At 43.2% G+C, this 16,555-nt stretch overlaps 2 protein-coding genes across 26 annotated transcripts in view; both read left to right on the forward strand.

Moving 5' to 3' along the window:
• MGA (MAX dimerization protein MGA) overlaps nt 1–5,947 on the forward strand; it is a 127,572-nt gene extending 121,625 nt beyond the window's left edge. For all 19 annotated transcript variants that reach the window (XM_060175017.1, XM_060175028.1, XM_060175019.1 and 16 more), the window contains one exon: nt 182–5,947. In XM_060175017.1, coding sequence (XP_060031000.1) covers nt 182–1,449 — 1,268 coding nt within the window. In that variant the 3' untranslated portion in view covers nt 1,450–5,947. The remainder of the gene's footprint in view (nt 1–181) is intronic.
• Nucleotides 5,948–8,953: 3,006 nt separating this feature from the next.
• The window catches only part of MAPKBP1 (mitogen-activated protein kinase binding protein 1), an 85,594-nt gene continuing 77,992 nt past the window's right edge, over nt 8,954–16,555 (forward strand). For 3 of the 7 annotated variants that reach the window (XM_060175040.1, XM_060175042.1, XM_060175046.1), the window contains exons 1-2: nt 8,955–9,517; nt 9,864–10,075. In XM_060175040.1, coding sequence (XP_060031023.1) covers nt 9,959–10,075 — 117 coding nt within the window. In that variant the 5' untranslated portion in view covers nt 8,955–9,517; nt 9,864–9,958. Of the gene's footprint in view, nt 9,518–9,863; nt 10,076–16,555 lie in introns of those variants that run through there. The other 4 variants (XM_060175045.1, XM_007536329.3, XM_060175044.1 and 1 more) reach the window with 4 other exon arrangements.

Raw genomic sequence — 16,555 nt, forward strand, 5'->3', positions numbered from 1 at the left:
ATACTGCTAAATCTATTTCAGAGGAACCATCTTTCTATTACTCTTGCTTTTAGGGTCTTTGATAAAAAATCAAGAACCAGTGTTTCATTTTTATATCCTGGTGAAGTTTTATTACAACACCCTGAGTTGGTCATTTTTGAATAACAGAGATGCTTATTACTACTGTCTTTTCCTCCCCCAGAAAATGACGACTTATTTATGATGCCAAGAATTGTTAATGTGACATCACTGGCCACAGAGGGAGGTTTGGTAGATATGGCTGGTAGCAAATATGAAGTTCCTAGTGGCAAGCCAACTGAGCATCTGAAAAATGCTGTCAGGAGTGAAAAAGACTCCTTTGAAGATGCAGGCAGAATCTCTTCCAGAGGCAACCATAGAGATGGCCGAATGACATTGGGTTCTACAAAAGTTTTTTTGGCAAGTAAGGATTCTGGTTTCCCACAAATAGTTGATGTTTCAAGTATGCAGGAAACACAAGAATTCTTACCCAAAGATATTTCTGGTGATATGAGAGGGCAGTATAAATGGAAAGAGAATGAATCCAGACGGGAGAGATTGAAGCCAAAGGAGTCTCCATTTCATAAAGTAAAGATGAAAGACCTTAAAGACTCAAGCATCGAGATGGAACTGAGAAAGGTAGCTTCAGCAATAGAGGAAGCAGCACTAGATCCCAGTGATCTGCTAACTAACATGGAAGAGGAGGATGACACTGATGAAACTCTAACCTCTTTGCTCAATGAAATTGCCTTTCTTAATCAGCAGTTAAATGATGATTCTGTTAGCCTATCTGAACTACCCAGCTCTATGGATACAGAATTTCAGGCGGATGGTCAGCGGGCTTTTATCAGTAAACTTACTTCTGGAAACAGAGCAGCTTTCCAGGTTGGCCAGTTGGGAACTGGTTTGAAAGAGTTATCTGATGTACAAGGGGAAAGTGACTCCGTCAGTCCCCTCCTTTTACACTTGGAAGATGATGACTTTTCTGAGAATGAAAAACAACTTGCAGAACCAGCCTCTGAGCCAGATGTTCTTAAGATTGTTATTGACTCTGAGATAAAGGATTCTCTCCTTTCTAACAGAAGATCAAGTGATGGGGAGAAGGGTACTTCTGGCATTTCTGCAGAAACTGAAAGTGTGTCTTCACCCCCAATTCTGCACATGAAGACTGGTCTAGAGAATAGCAACATGGATACTTTATGGAGGCCTATGCCAAAGCTGGCACCTCTAGGTTTAAAAGTAGCTAATCCTCCTAGTGATGCAGATGGTCAGAGTCTCAAGGTGATGCCTTGCTTGGCACCTGTAGCTGCTAAAGTTGGATCACTTGGACACAAAATGAACTTAACAGGGAATGACCAGGAATGCCGAGATGGCAAAGTGATGCCTACATTGGCACCTGTTATTGCCAAATCCAGCAACTCTGGGGTCTCACCAAGTTCTGTAGGGAAATGAACATACTTGTCCTTGGACAGAAACAACACTATGAGCAGACAACCTCCTTTCTCTTTAGGCATCTGCTTATTTGTGTCTCGGGAAATGAGATCCTTAAATTTGATGTGGTGGATAATAACAGAGAAAGGGAATAGGGCACTGGCTTTGGTATAAGTAATTACTATGAAATTCTGATCATGTTAAAATGTGTTACCTCACTTGTGGTGCTGGGGTCTCCTCATCCTCTCCAAGAAGGTGTGATTTATTGCTAAACATGAGGTGTCCCTCTAACCCAAGTAATTCAAACAAGACTCTAGATCCTCAGTGATTCCTAGTTCTTTGCTCCCAAAAGAAAAAAAAGGGGGGGGGGCTGATTGGGATTTTGGAGTTGTGAACTGACTAAACCATAATACTGTTTTTTTATGTTGTGTGTGTGTGTGTGTGCGCACACGTGTGCACACATGCTTTGGAGTTAAGTCTGAAATCCAAGGAATGTGATGCACATGTGTGAGAGGACCCAGAAGAGAATGTTTTTAGTTCAAAGCTAGGGGGAGAGAGAGAATGAGTACCATGGCATACCAAAGTGAAGGACTTTATGTCATTCAGCAAACATTTCTTTTATATCCCAAGTAGGTTCCATTTCCTTACCTTAAATTAGAATTGTACGTCCAAGCCTGCTGGTAAAGTAGGAATGCTTTTAATGTTTATTACTAAGGTAATTGTTTGGAGATGTTAAAAAAAAATTACTATTCTCCCTTATTGTCTTAAGGTGACCATTTCAAAGTACCAGGTCTTTCTACGCAGAATATATGGATGTAGGCATAGAGAGACCTCTTCCTCTTTCACTAATCATATCACTCAAGAGCTAGCTGAAATAGAAAGCATTCCCTCCCCAGACCAGAGACAGTGGCCAAAATGAAAAAACTGTGGGGCTGGATATTTACTAAATCAAACCAGCCTCCTGGTGCTTGAAGGTCTCATTCACTATTAATTGCACAGGATGTAAAGAAAAAGTCACAGTAGGCACTCTTTACCAGGGAAATACAGCAGTATTTGAACTACAAGATATATTTTTTATTAACCTGCTACCATGGATTCAATGATCTGTAGAGCTTTTTTCACTCATTAGCTGTCAGGTCATGAAGGACTGACAGCCTGTAAAGATATATTTATATTTTTGTATAGTTGTTTTCACAGGTTTCTCAAAGGCTGAAGTTTTCAACCTAGAAGATGAGATTTGTATTGAGTATAGAAATGTTTCCTATCTAGTTTGTAAATAATCATGGTGCACTTGAGGGGTCTCTTGGAAACTCCCGGGGGCAAGAATCACTTCTGAAAATGTATAGACTGAGATTTAGCTGCTGCATTTTGCCTTTCTTAAATAATTGTATTTTGGAATGTAACCCTTGTTCTGTCATTATTGACAGGATTTGCTTGTGTTGTGAAATATTAACACAAGAGCTTCCACTACCTAGGCTGTGCCTGGGTATTGCTATTTCTTCTATGTTCCCTCCCTTCTGTGTTCCCTAGATTGCCACTCAGCATAGTTTCAAACCTATGTCACAAGCCCAATTTAGGAATGGTTCAAGCCAGTGAATTATTACTGCCTTGGTTGGTTCACTTACTAGTAACTCTGGTAGTCAACAGATTGAAAAGAGTGGGAAAAACTTCTGCAAATTGCAGCAGGAGAACTTCTTTTGCTGATTTTATGCTACTTGCCTTTCTTGAACTGCTCATCAGCATTTAACCCTTTGTTCTTCTAACAGTCACTGAATAAGCTTGAAGTAGGTATAAAGCATTCCTCAGCTTATTATCCCTTTTCACAGCTTTTAAATACAGATTTCATTCAATGCCTTAGCCAAGAAGTCCTGCCCCTGCCTTTTCTGCTAGTAATTAATTGTTCTTGGAGATGCTAGTACTTTACATCAGCTACAGTTTTCCATTATTTCCCTGCTTGTCTTGTCCCCACATTTCCTCCTAACTTCTAATGGCTTTTGTTAACAGCTTTTGAGGAGCAGGCATGTAAGTGAAAATATCCTCAGGAAAAGGACAATTCTGTTTCTAAACTCTGTTCCTTTTTTAAAATAAGAAAAAATAGGTAATTAATTCTTTATGGTTAGGTATATGACTGTTTATGAGAGATGTGCAAAGATGAAAATGAGAGATGATTACAGGAGTTCAAGGAAGGCTTCATATATCATTATAACCCTTATCCTCCCACCTCTACCCCCAGATACTGGTTTCAAGACCTCTTAGAACTAGGAAGTCATCAGGGCAAATGTAAGGAATAGACCTTCAGAACAACCCTGCAGTCTTAAGAGAAATCTGAAATCTCAAAAAAAAATTCCTATACTTTAACTTTACCCCAGGAAAAAACTGAGCTATGAAAATTACCTGTTTGACTATGAAAGCTGTAATTGAGAGAGGAGTTAAGGAAACTGGAGGACAGTAAGTGCTGATCCTAACTAAGAAGCATGATCTCAGTAGATCAATGATTCGCCTTTTTATACACCTGTAAATAAGTGGAATGTTTTTAAGAATATAATCATGTCAGATTTAGCTTTTTCTTTTATATATTAAATATATATATATATCTTTCTTTTCCTGCTTTTGAAAAATGACTATTTTTTTAAAAACCTAAGAATAGAAGTTTGGCAATTGAAAGGCAGAATGTATAAACTTGAAATAAATCAGTTATTATAATTAAAATAGAATCTGGTGTTTGGAGATTTGTGGTGAGTTGGAACAGATAGTTCTAATGTCTTATGTCACATATCAGAGAGGAGCTACTAAGGTAGTTCTATCACAGGATGATTTTTTTTTTTATTACTATTTCTAACATGCCATTGTGTGTGTGTAGGGGGTGTGCTCTAATGTTTATAGCTTGGTTTACATGGAGACTTCAAAGTTTTGTATGATTCGATGGCAAGTATTCCAAGTTCGACAGTAAAGAAAGACTTGCCTCATAATACCAGCGCATACAGGTCATCAGTGCACCTGTTATTCTTGAGGAATATTAGGGAAGAAATTATATTAGTGACCTGGAACAATAGAACTTTTAAAAACAAAATACAATAATGAGTAACAATTTATATATATGTTTATTTTTTTTCCCAGTTCAGCTCTGTGCCTCCCTCCTCCTGCCCCAAGCTCTAGCTTGGGTTGGTGCCAGAGATTGAACCTGTGAGCTTTAGGCATGAAAGTGTTGTGTACATTGCATTGCTGTCTCCCTGGCTTTAGTATCAGGAGAGTTCTTTAGATACTGAAATACTCTGAGGTTTATAAGGTCAAGTATAGTCATAACATTTACACATCGTGTAGCTTCATAGTAAATTCAAATTCAACTCCCCCCTCTCCCATTATGAATGAAATATCCAACAGTGGCTTGTCTAACAAGTCTGAAAAATCTTAAACATGGAAGGCAGATAATCTGAATATTATTTGGGACAGGATTCACAGTATAGTGCGCACACACCCCCACCCACCCACCCACACACTGGTTGAGGTATTGGGATGGAATAAAACAGAATCAGGTGAATTAAGAGGTTAATGCACTTTGAAGATGGGTCTAAAAAGTGGGAATGATCTTAGTTGCTTCTAGAAGATTGTGTGTGCATGTGTGTGTGTGCAGAGTAGACAGCACATTTTCAGGTATTGTTTAACTGATAGCCAAGAGTCTTGAATTGTTCATTTTTAAGAAAGTCTAAGGACACCAGTATTTCCATGTCTTATATTATCTATATTGAAATTTTACATGAACCTTAATAGCTGATTACAGAGAAAAATAAAACTCAGCTACTCAGATTGTCTTTGGTATTTAGAGAAAAAAAAATGAGTCAAGACTGTTTTTGGAATCGGAAGATAGGCCAGCAGGTAAAGTACACACCTACTGTGGGTGAAACCCTGGGTCAAATCTCTGGCACCACATGGGAACACCATGGACAGCACCAAAGGGAACTCAGGGATGATGGAGCAGTGCTTTGGTGCTTTTCCCTTACTCATCCCCCAGTTCTTTCTCTCTCTCTCTCTCTCTCTACCCCCCCCTCCCCTCTCTCCTCTTTTTCCCTCTCCCCTCTCTCCTGTCTCCAGAATAGAATGAAAAAATTGGGTGAAAGGCCAGTTGGCAACATCAAGTATGCTTAAGTTTCTCAGCTTATTCTCCAGTGCCACACTAAAGTGCATTTTAAAAATTAAGTTAAAGGGAAATAATATATGCAAATTTAGAACTGAGGCATAGTTGGAGTATACCAAATACAACAGACTGCTCTACAAAGATGGTTAGAAGTGTGCGTGGAAGGTGAGAAGATTAAACCATGGAATGGGCTGGAAAATTTGAGACAAATAAGTGCTGTTAAGTTTTCTATCATTGTAAATTCTGCTGTTAGGCAAGATTATGTTAAATAGCAAAGCATTATTGGAAGCATTGTTTTAGATCCATCCTGTTTCCAATTCTAAGCATTGTCTTAGCTGCCCCACAGTGCCTTGCATGTAAAGGTGCTCAATAAATATTTGAATTGATGATCAAGTGTTTACTCTAGCCTGTTCTAGGATCTTATAGTTGCACTTATTTCCATATTAAGCCTCAGGTAAAATCCAAAATAGGACCTAATGAGCACATTGCTAAACAGTTGCATACATCTGCTGTAGACATATACAGCTTTAAAATCTTGACAACTGTGTATACATGTTTAGAACATGTAAAAAGAAGTGAAATAGTGCATAGGTAGTGAGATGCTTTATGTAACAATCCCTGCATTTTGCAGGGTTGGATGGCTAGTATTTAGAAGAATGCATAATTCATGGTGGATTTGGGGCTAGTATTTTCTGAGAAATTAATTCAGGAAGTACGGATTTCCATGTTGGTACCATAAAGGCTAAACAGTAAAGATGAAACTACAGGGGCCAGATGGTAACACACTCAGTTAAGCACAGGTAACCATGCATTGGGACTCAGTTTCATGTCCCCACTCCCCATCTTAAGGGGAAAAGCTTCATGAACAGTCAAACAGGGCTGTAGGTGTCTAATCCCCCACCACCACCAAACCTTCTTTCCTGTCATATAGAAAAGAAAAAACATGGCCACTGCGAGTTGGGTTTGTAGCACTGCCACCAATCCCCACCATAGTTCTGGTGGCATACAAAAAATGATTATATGGAAATCTGAATGTAGATTCTAAAGTAAAGAATTCTCAATAATGTTATCAGTTTCTCACCTAAATCATCTTAGACAAAGCAGGAGCTTGAATTTCTGCAACTTTAGCTTCTGGTTGAGAGTTTTTTATTGCCACCATGGTCATCACTTGTTCTGGGTGCCACCACTACAAATCCACCAATCCCAGGTTTTTTTTTATTATTATTCCCTTTTGTTAGCCTTGTTTTATTGTTGTTATTGATGATGTTGGATAGGACAGAGAGAAATGGAGATAGGAGGGAAAGACAGGAAGAGAGACAGACACCTTCAGACCTGCTTCACTGTCTGTGAAGCGACTCCCTTGCAGGTGGAGAGCCGGGCTCCATCCAGGTCCTTGCACTTTGCGCCACATGCGCTTAACCTGCTACTCTACTGCCCGACTCCCGCTTTTTTTTTACCAGAGCACTGCTCAGCTCTGGTTAATGGTGGTGCAGCAGACTGAACCTGGGACCCTGGAGTCTCAGGCATAACCATTATGCTATCTACCCCTGCCTTTTTTTTTTATATATATTTATTCCCTTTTGTTGCCCTTGTTTCATTGTTGCAGTTGTTGTTGATGTCACCGTTGTTGGATAGAACAGAAAGAAATGAGAGGATAGAACAGAGAGAAATGAGAGGAGGGTAAGGCCGGGAGAGAAAGACACCTGCAGACCTGCTTCACCGCCTGTGAAGCTACTCCCCTGCATGTGGGGAGCTGGGGGCTCAAACCAGGATCCTTACACCAGTCCTTGCGATTTGCGCCATGTGCGGTTAACCCGCTGCACTACCACCCGATTCTTCTTTTTTTTTTTTAATACCTGAACACTGCTGAGCTTTGGTTATGGTGTGGGGGATTGAACTTGGAACTTAAGAGCCTCGCATGTGAGAATCTTTGTATAGCCATTGTGCTATCTCCCCCACCTCCTTTTCTCTAGCGATAAAATCAAGGTAGCTTTGAATAGAAAATATGGAATGGAACTTTAAGGCTATTTGCCTGACATTAGGTGGTTAAATATCGACCTTCTCGTGGTGCATCCCGTGAGTACCCATTCATTGGGGAAACTGACGATCCTTCCTAGCCGACTGAATCCACATGGATCCCAGTCACTTTCAAAGCCAGCAATAAGCAGCTCCTGACAGCTTTCAACCTGACGCTGTTGACTGGCTACTGAAGAAAGGCAAACGCTAGAAGAAGGTGGTTAAATGAGAAAATCTTTTAGTGGGTACACCCACCCACCCCAATCTGGATTGAGGTATGAAGCACAGTAAGAACACCAGGTGGCACCGTTTGTTATATAGTCCCACAGGGAAAATGAATTGAAGCAACCTATTGGACCATTGTAGCAAAAGTATCATTAAAGGAAAGGAGATCTGGGGCCCCGGCGGTTAGCCACTGCATTAAGCACATAGTACTAAGCGCAAGGATCTCTGAGCCTGCCCTCTCCACCTGCAGGAGGGTCCCCTCACAAGCGGTGAAGCAGGTCTGTAGGTGTCTGTTTTCCCGTCCCCTCTCAATTTCTCAGTTCTAGCCAACAAATAAAGGGGTGGGGGAAAATGGCCACCAGGAGCAGTGGATTAGTAGTGCCAGCAGTTAACACCGGAAGAAAAAAAGGGGGGAAGGGACCTCTCCCCTGGAAACTTGCCAGTTGCTCTTCTAGGTGTCAACCTGTGAACTTTTTCGGTGTCACTTTTATGTACCCGTTTTGCTACTTTACAAGGCCCACCCACAGCAATAGGTTTAGGGTTCTTTATTTCCCTTATTGAAATTAGCAATACATTTCACCTAGGGATTGCAAAACATAAGATGAAGTATGTACTTGTTGACTTTTTCTCTGGGGCTCAAGTCTTTTGGCTCAGGCTAATACTTAGTAAGATTTTACTCTAATGAGCTGGAATCTTGGCACAATCCAATTTCACCGCTCCCTGGCCACCTTTTCTTTTATGTAGACATAGGAGCTGCAGAGCTGCTGCCTCCGCTGGGGGTCCACCCATGCAGTTCCCAGTACCTGTGCTGTGTGGCTGGAGAGGTGCCATGCTTGAGGTTCCCTGTAGTTTTAAGCATTGAAAAGAATAAACAGCCTCAGACATCGATGAAATACGTAGAAGTATTTCTACAAAGGAAGTATTTTAACCAGAGCACTGATGATGGTGCAGGGGATTGAACCTGGGACATTGGAGTCTCTGCTGTTGTTTGTTTGGAGTCCATTATGCTGTTTAACCCCCTGCAATGTAGAAGTCTTTCTAGGGTTCACCATGAGCTAGAAAAATAGGAAGGACTCGACTGTCAGTAATGTAAAGCAACCACTCTAGAATAGAAATTTCCAAAGTGTGTTTTGAAAGGAAGGAGGGAAGGCCTAGGGAGGATGTCCTGGTTAATTCTGGGTGGGCAAGCACGTTGGAACACGGGAGAAGACTGAGGAGACCCCGCGGTTCCTGCACAGCCACCGTATGGCCCCGCCCCGAGATCGCAGGGTGCGTTGATCCAGCGGCCTTCGTCTCTGTCACGTGCAGGTTGAGCCTTCGTGCTCAGAGCCATTGACAGTGCTCAGCCTGGTCTCGGCCAACGCAACGCTGGGAGCTGCGGGGAGCAGCTTTCTCTGGGGGCCCAGCCCCGACAGCCTAGAATGCTTGGCTAGCACAGAGCTGAGGCCCTGCTGGCTCCCTGTCCATAGCAAGATCCACGGCTAGCAAAGTCAGCTTTTCGGCCTCAGGCGCCCGCGCTGGTCCCGCCCCGCGGCCCGGCTAGTCCACTCGGGACGCTCCCCGGGCCTAGGCTGCACCGCAGGCACCGCCCACCTCGCCCGGGAGGCACTTCGCGTTTTGAGCCCCGCGAGTTACCATATCGCCACCGCCGCAGAGCTGGAACCCAGCCGCTATGTCCGCGGCTCTCAGCCGGACGGTCCCTGCGTCCCGGGGCTGGTGAGCAGGGCTGGCGCGGGGCGCTGAGAGGGAAGATAGGTCTGGGTTGGTGTGCAGGCCCGCGGCGCGCCGGGGTCGTAGGGACGGGAGCGAGGGTCACCCGGGCGGAACGAGCAGCCGGCCGGGACAAGCCCCGCCGCCGAGTGGCGCCGCGGCCTCGCTGGCTCCCGCGGGCGCTGCAGTTGCCATGGAAACCGCTGGCCGGGCCGGGCCACGGGTGGGTGGCTCGGCCGGGGGCCTGTTGGCGCCGGGGACGCAGCTCCTCATGGCGTTTCCTGGCGTCCGCCTGCGGGGAGGCGGGGAGGCTATGCCGCCAGCTGACGCTGAGGTGGCCTCTGCTGTCCAGGTCGGCGGCGGGGCGCTGCTGCGGCGCGGGAAGGCGGTATAGCCGCTGAGACACGTCCTCTGAGCCGACCGAGGACGGCCCTGGGGCTCCACGTGATGATGACCGTGGAAGGCTCCACCATCACCAGCCGAATCAAGAACCTTCTGCGGTCCCCGTCCATCAAACTTAGCAGGAGCAAGGCCGGCAACCGGCGGGAGGACCTGGGCTCCAAGGTGAGTCCCGCGAGGCCGCTCGCAGCCTTCGGCCTCCCCCGCGCCGCTTCCCAGTCTCGGGAGGGAGGGGGAGCCGCTCCTACTGGCGGCAGAGCGCCGGGTGGTTCTTGGCTGCGTCAGTTAGGGGAAGACCAGGGAAGACAAGAGCTACAGAGCAGGATGCAGATGTGACCTCTCTGCAAACTCCAGTCAGTGCTTGGGGAAGCTGGTGACTCAGTTTCCCGTCCTGGAAGAAGGTAGTGAGTGAATCCACATACCCTGTGAAGGGACTGAGCTGTGACTAATGTAGCTGCGGGTATTGTGTCACAGTGGGGTTATGTAAGACAGTAGTAACAGAAAAAAAAAAAAGATGTGTGAAGACGCCTAGTCTGGGGAATTGACTTGGTAAATACTCTTGTTTGGGTGGAGACGTAAATTAATTTAACTTTGGCTTTTTGGTCTGTTAAAGAATCAAAACATTCAAGGAACCACTTACCTGCCAGCAGAACTGTTCTCCTGGATTGTCCTTAAATATTTATTTATTTATTTATTCCCTTTTGTTGCCCCTGCTGTTTTATTGTTGTTATTGATGTCGTCGTCGTTGGATAGGACAGAGAGAAATGGAGAGAGGAGGGGAAGACAGAGAGGGAGAGAAAGATAGACACCTGCAGACCTGCTTCACCTCCTGTGAAGCGACTCCCCTGCAGGTGGGGAGCCGGGGGCTCAAACCAGGATCCTTAGGCAGGTCCTTGTGCTTTCCGCCACCTGTGCTTAACCCGCTGCGTTACCGCCCAACTCTAAATATTTCTTATCTTATTTTCTTTGTGCTTAGAGCCACAATCCAGTCTGCTGTGGAAATTCCTTGGATGGCAAGTTCCTTGACATCTTATTGGTTTGCATGTTGTTGGTCTTAGACTTCTTTGACTTTGTAGAACCTAACAATCTGGAGAGTACAAAAGTAGACTACATACTTAGGTCTTATTAGCAGATGTAAACAGTAGTAGTTTTGTGTGGTATTGGATCACTATAGGGAGAGGCATTTGAGACAGCCGCATTTTATTGCTGTTCCAGTATCATACTCCCCAGAGATCTGTACAGCCAATGAAGAATGGCTGAATGCAGGTGTACAAGGTGGCAGGGTTCTGCCTCCACCCAGGTCCTACCCCTTTACAGCTTTCTTGTAAAATCTTATTAGAGGTATTGGATTAAAATTGGCTACAGGGCTCTATGACAGTGATCTTACTAGGGACTTTTATTATTCATGCTTGCAAGCAAGTATGAATAATAGGAGGTAGGAGAATGAGCTTGGACCTTGAAAGCTGTCTTAGATTTTACTGTTTACTCATTGATTTTTTTTTTGTATTCTAATCTTTTGTATTCTTGACTGATAAATAGGCAGAGACCTGCATAATTAAAGCAGTATTCTCAGACTTGTGACTTCTCTTTCTGATGAAGGATAGTATTACTAGTTGAAATGTGTGATGAGAGTTTAATCTTCATAGTTAATACTGCACTCTTGGTCTGGAATCTGGAAGGTAAGGTCACCATTCTTTAAAAACTTCCCATGCCATCCATTATTGCAACAGATGTTTATTGTGTGTCCTTTTTATGTGGAGTCAGTAATGAATAAAATGCTCCCCTTTCCATCACAGAACTTGTACTTAGTCAGACATGCAAATGAATAATTGCAACATGTGCTGTCCTACAAGTATGCATGGAGGTGTCAAGGGAGTGAACCTGAATCATTTTAGGAGATTAGGAAAGACTTCCAGGGGGAAGGGATGTTTGAATTGTGAGTCTTGAGGGAAAAAAAAAAATCTCTAGGAAAACAGTTAAGAAGAGCAGACATGGTACTACCACTAAAGATTCCTGTTTCAGGTGGGAAGTCAAGTGCTTCCCTCTGCTTTATTATTATTTATTTTGTTGTTGTTGCCTCCAGGGTTACTACTGGGGTTTGGTGCTGGCACTACAAATCCACTGCTCCTGGTGGCCATTTTTCATTTTTATTGGATAAGACAGAAAAATTGAGAGAGGAGAGGTGGACACCTGCAGACCTGCTTCACCACTTGTGAAGTGACTCCCCTGCAAGTGGGGAGCCAGGGATGGATCCTTGTGCAAGTCCTTGTGCTTCGTACTATGTGTGCAACTACCCGGCCCTCCTTCCCACTGTTTTAAATGGTTTTGTTCTAGTTAAATGGTTTTGTCCTTTGCTGATGTTGAAGAAGCCTTGGAGTGTCTGCCAGAGCGATTGTGCATATCTTTAGCACCCAAAAGTAATAGCTGTGTGTACCTTGAACCCCACACTCCTTTTTGAAGATTCTTACCCAAAGATGATTCTAAAAACATACCTTGTGGGTGGGGTAGATAGCATTAGGGTTATGCAAAAATACTCGCATGCCTGAGGCTCCAAGGTACCAGGTTCACCATAAGCCAGAGTTGATCAGTGTCCTGGTTAAAAAAAAAAAAAAATGTGTGACCCATATTTGAATGTGGTATAAAACCTTATGAGTTCTTTTGATGTAATCATGAACAGCTAGAGAGCTTGTGATTCAAAGATAACTGAAATAACATTTGAAGACTTTGCCCTTTGGGGGGACGGGGAAGGAAGGATATTACAGAAGGTTATTTATTTTATTAGTGATTTAATATTGATTTACAAAATTATAAGATAATAGGTTTATAATTACATGTGGTTCCCAGAACCAGACTTCTGTGTCCCCATCCCCTTCATTGGAAACTGCAGTAGTTTTCCCAAGGTCACCGATATGGACTGTTTCTATAATTATCTATCTCTATCTGTATGTATGTATTTTTTCCCATTTTTTTTCAACAGTCTTGCTTTCACTTCCTTTCTGAGTCACCCCCCACACACACACCTACTACTACTTCCGGGTATTTTTCCTTGTTTCCTCTTTTCTCTCAGATAGTAGAAACTGCCTGACTTCCACTGATGTATAGAAGGTCTTCATGCAACTCTTACCTCAGATAATCTGCTACTTTGATAATACTCTTCCTTTTGTCTTAAGTAGCCTGTTCACCAATTTTTCCACTTATTTTTTTACTATTAAAAAAATATTTATTTATTTTCCCTTTTGTTGCCCTTGTTGTTTTTTATCATTGTAGTTATTATTGTTGTTGTTAGATAGGACAGAGAGAAATGGAGAGAGGAGAGAAGACAGAGGGGGAGAGAAATCTGCCTCACCGCCTGTGAAGCGACTCCGCTGCAGGTGGGGAGCCAGGGGCTCGAACAAGGATCCTTACACCGGTCCTTGTGCTTTGCGCCACATGCACTTAACCCACTGCGCTACCGCCCGACTCCCTTTTACTAACTTTTTATGTGACTCTGGGAACTGAATTCAGCATCTCAAGAATGAGTGATACCAGAGCTGGGCATTGGTGCCCCCAGTTGATTGCACATGTTATAATGCATAAAAATCAGTGTTCAATCCCACAGTCCCTCCTGCAGTGGGGGAAAGCTTCATGAGCAGTGAAACACTACTACTGGTGTCTCATTCTCCTTCTTTAGCTTCCTCTTCCCTTTTCTTCCCTTTTGATTTCTTTCTGTCTCTATCCAATAAATAAACAAATACAAATATCCTTACAATGAGTGATACCATACCACCACTGAGTATACTCCTGAGACCAATATTTTTATTCTTTGTTTTAGAAAGGGAAAGAGAGAAGAATAGTGAGTGGAGAGACAACACTATATTGTGAACTTGAACCTAGGGGCTTGCTCATAGTAAAGCCTGCATGCTCTATTGGGATGAGATATCTTCTAATCCCCCCCCCTTTTTTTTTTGTTGAGAAAACACCAGTGCACCATTTTACCACATTCCATCCCTAGCACCACCATGAGCCAGAGCTGAGCAATGCTGGGGATTGAACTCAGGACCTCAAGTTTAAGAGTCCAGGTTTTTTGGGGTTTTTTTATATATATATTTATATTTATTTATTTTCCCTTTTGTTGCCCTTGTTATTTTTCATTGTTGTAGTTATTATTGTTATTATTGATGTTGTTGTTAGGACAGAGAGAAATAGAGGAGGGCAAGACATAGAGGGGGAGAGAAAGATAGACACCTGCTTCACCACCTGTGAAGCAACTCCCCTGCAGGTGGGAAGCCAGGGGCTCAAACCAGGATCCTTATGCAGGTCCTTGTGCTTTGCACCATATGCACTTAACCAGCTATGTGCACTTAACCCACTACTCCCAAGAGTCCAGTTTTTTGTTTTTTGTTTTTTGTTTGTTTTTTAAATAACCAGAGCACTGCTCAGCTCTGGTTTATGTTGGTTGTGAGGGGACTGAGCCTGGAACTTTGTAGCCTCAGGCATGAGAGTCTGTTTGCATAACCATTATGCTATTTACCCCTGCCCAAGAATCTAGTTCTTTACCTATTATTATTATTACTATTTTATTAGAGCACTGCCACCTCTCCAGATTCAAAGGAGGTCTCGAAACTTTACATCAGGCTCAACCTGACACTGTTGTCTGACTACGGAAGAAGGGCAAACGCTAGAAGAAGAAGAGCACTGTTCATCTCTGGTTTGTACCAGAGATTTGAGATTTGGGTTCTTAGGCATGAAAGTCTTTTAAAGATTATCAGTTTATTAATGAGCGAGAACCAGAATATCTGTCTAGCACATATGATGATGCCTGGGCTTGAATTTGGGATCTCATGCTGCTAAATCGAGCACTTTATCCATTTCTTTTTTGCATGTCTTCATTTGTAAAAGTTGGGGTTATGCTCTTTATATTTGTAATTGCTGAGTTTTTACTGCTCTGGACTTTTTCAGATAGAGGGAAGAGACCACAATACTGAAGCTTCTTTCAATGTGGCGAGGGCCAGGCTCAAACTTGAGCTGCATGCATGGCAAAGCAGCACATTGTCCAAGTAAGTTATTTTGCCAGCCGCTATTTAAAAAAATATATATATATATATTTTATATGAGAGTGTAATATAAGAGATAGCTACAAGCCAGAATACCATTCTAGTACATGTAGTACTAAGAGTTATACCTGAAACTTCAGTGGATTTGTCATGCAGACAGTGAGCCCCAGCAATAACCCTGGCTGTTAAAAATAAAATAAAATACAATAAAAATAAAATATTGGGAAACAGAAAGATACTGAAAAAATATAAGTAGAGATGCAATCTCTTTAGGTATAAAGGGCTTAAAAGAGATGAAGTATATATGTATAGAAAGTAGTGCTCACTGAAAAATTTTATTCATTTATTTTTAAATTGGTCCATATAGATAGCAACAGATTTTCATGCCTCAGGCTTGGCAGTTCCAGATTTAATCCCTGGAGCCATCATAAGCCAGAACTGAGCAATGTTCTGGTAGTAATAATGAAAAAAAAAGTTTTGTTTTGTTTTTTTGCCTCCTGGAGCTCAGTTCCTGCACTAGGATTCCACTGCTCCTGATGGCCATTGTTACCATTTGTTGTTGTTGCTGGATAGGACAGAGAAAAATTGAGAGAGGAGGGGAAGATAGAAAGGCAGAGAGAGAGAGAAAGACACCTGCAGACCTGCTTCACTATTTGTGAAGTGACCTCACTGCCACCACCCCCCCCAGATGGGGAGCCAGAGGCTCCAACTGGGATCCTTGTGTTTTGTTCTATGTGCACTTTTTTTTTTCTTCTTTTTCTCTCATGAGAGACAGACCACACTCCAGTGTATGTGGTACTGGCATTGGAAACTGGAAACTCATGCATGCACCACTTCCTATAGCTGAGCTGTCTCCCTGGCTACATCATTAAAGGCTTCTCAATTCAGAAGAGACCTAGTCAAAAATATGGTTAAGGGGGTTCGGGCAGTAGCGCAGCAGGTTAAGTGCACATGGCTCGAAGCACAAGGACCAGTATAAGGATCCTGGTTTAAGCTGCCCACTCCCCACCTGCAGGGGGGTCGTTTCATGGCGGTGAAGCAAGTCTGCAGGTGTCTGTCTTTCTCTCCCCCTCTGTCATCCCCCCTCTTTCGATTTCCCTCTGTCCTATCCCACAACAACAATAGCAATGACAATAATAATAATGACAACAAGGGTAACAACAAGGGCAACAAAATGGGAAAAATGGCCTCCAGGAGCAGTGGATTTGTAGTGCAGGCACTGAGCCCCAGCAATAACCCTGGAAGCAAAAAAAAAAAAATGTATATATGGTTGAGAGCTGGGTGGTTAAGGTTAAGTGGTGCCAGGTTAAGCACACATGGCACAAAGTGCAAGGGCTGGCATAAGAATTCTGGTTCAAGCCCCCAGCTCCCGCCTGTAGGGGGACACTTCGCAAGGGGTGAAGCAGGTCTGCAGGTGTCTGTCTTTCTCTCCTCTTCTCTGTCTTCCCCTCCTCTCTCGATTTCTCTCTGTCCTATCCAACAACAACAGCTATGACAACAGTAACAATAACAGCTACAACAAGCTCAACAACAAGGGCAACAAAATGGAAAAAATGGCCTCCAGGAGCAGTGGATTTGTAGTTCAGGCACCGAGCTCCAGTGATAACCCTGG

The sequence above is a fragment of the Erinaceus europaeus genome, chromosome 16, assembly GCF_950295315.1.
Source record: "Erinaceus europaeus chromosome 16, mEriEur2.1, whole genome shotgun sequence".
Lineage (NCBI taxonomy): Eukaryota > Metazoa > Chordata > Mammalia > Eulipotyphla > Erinaceidae > Erinaceus > Erinaceus europaeus.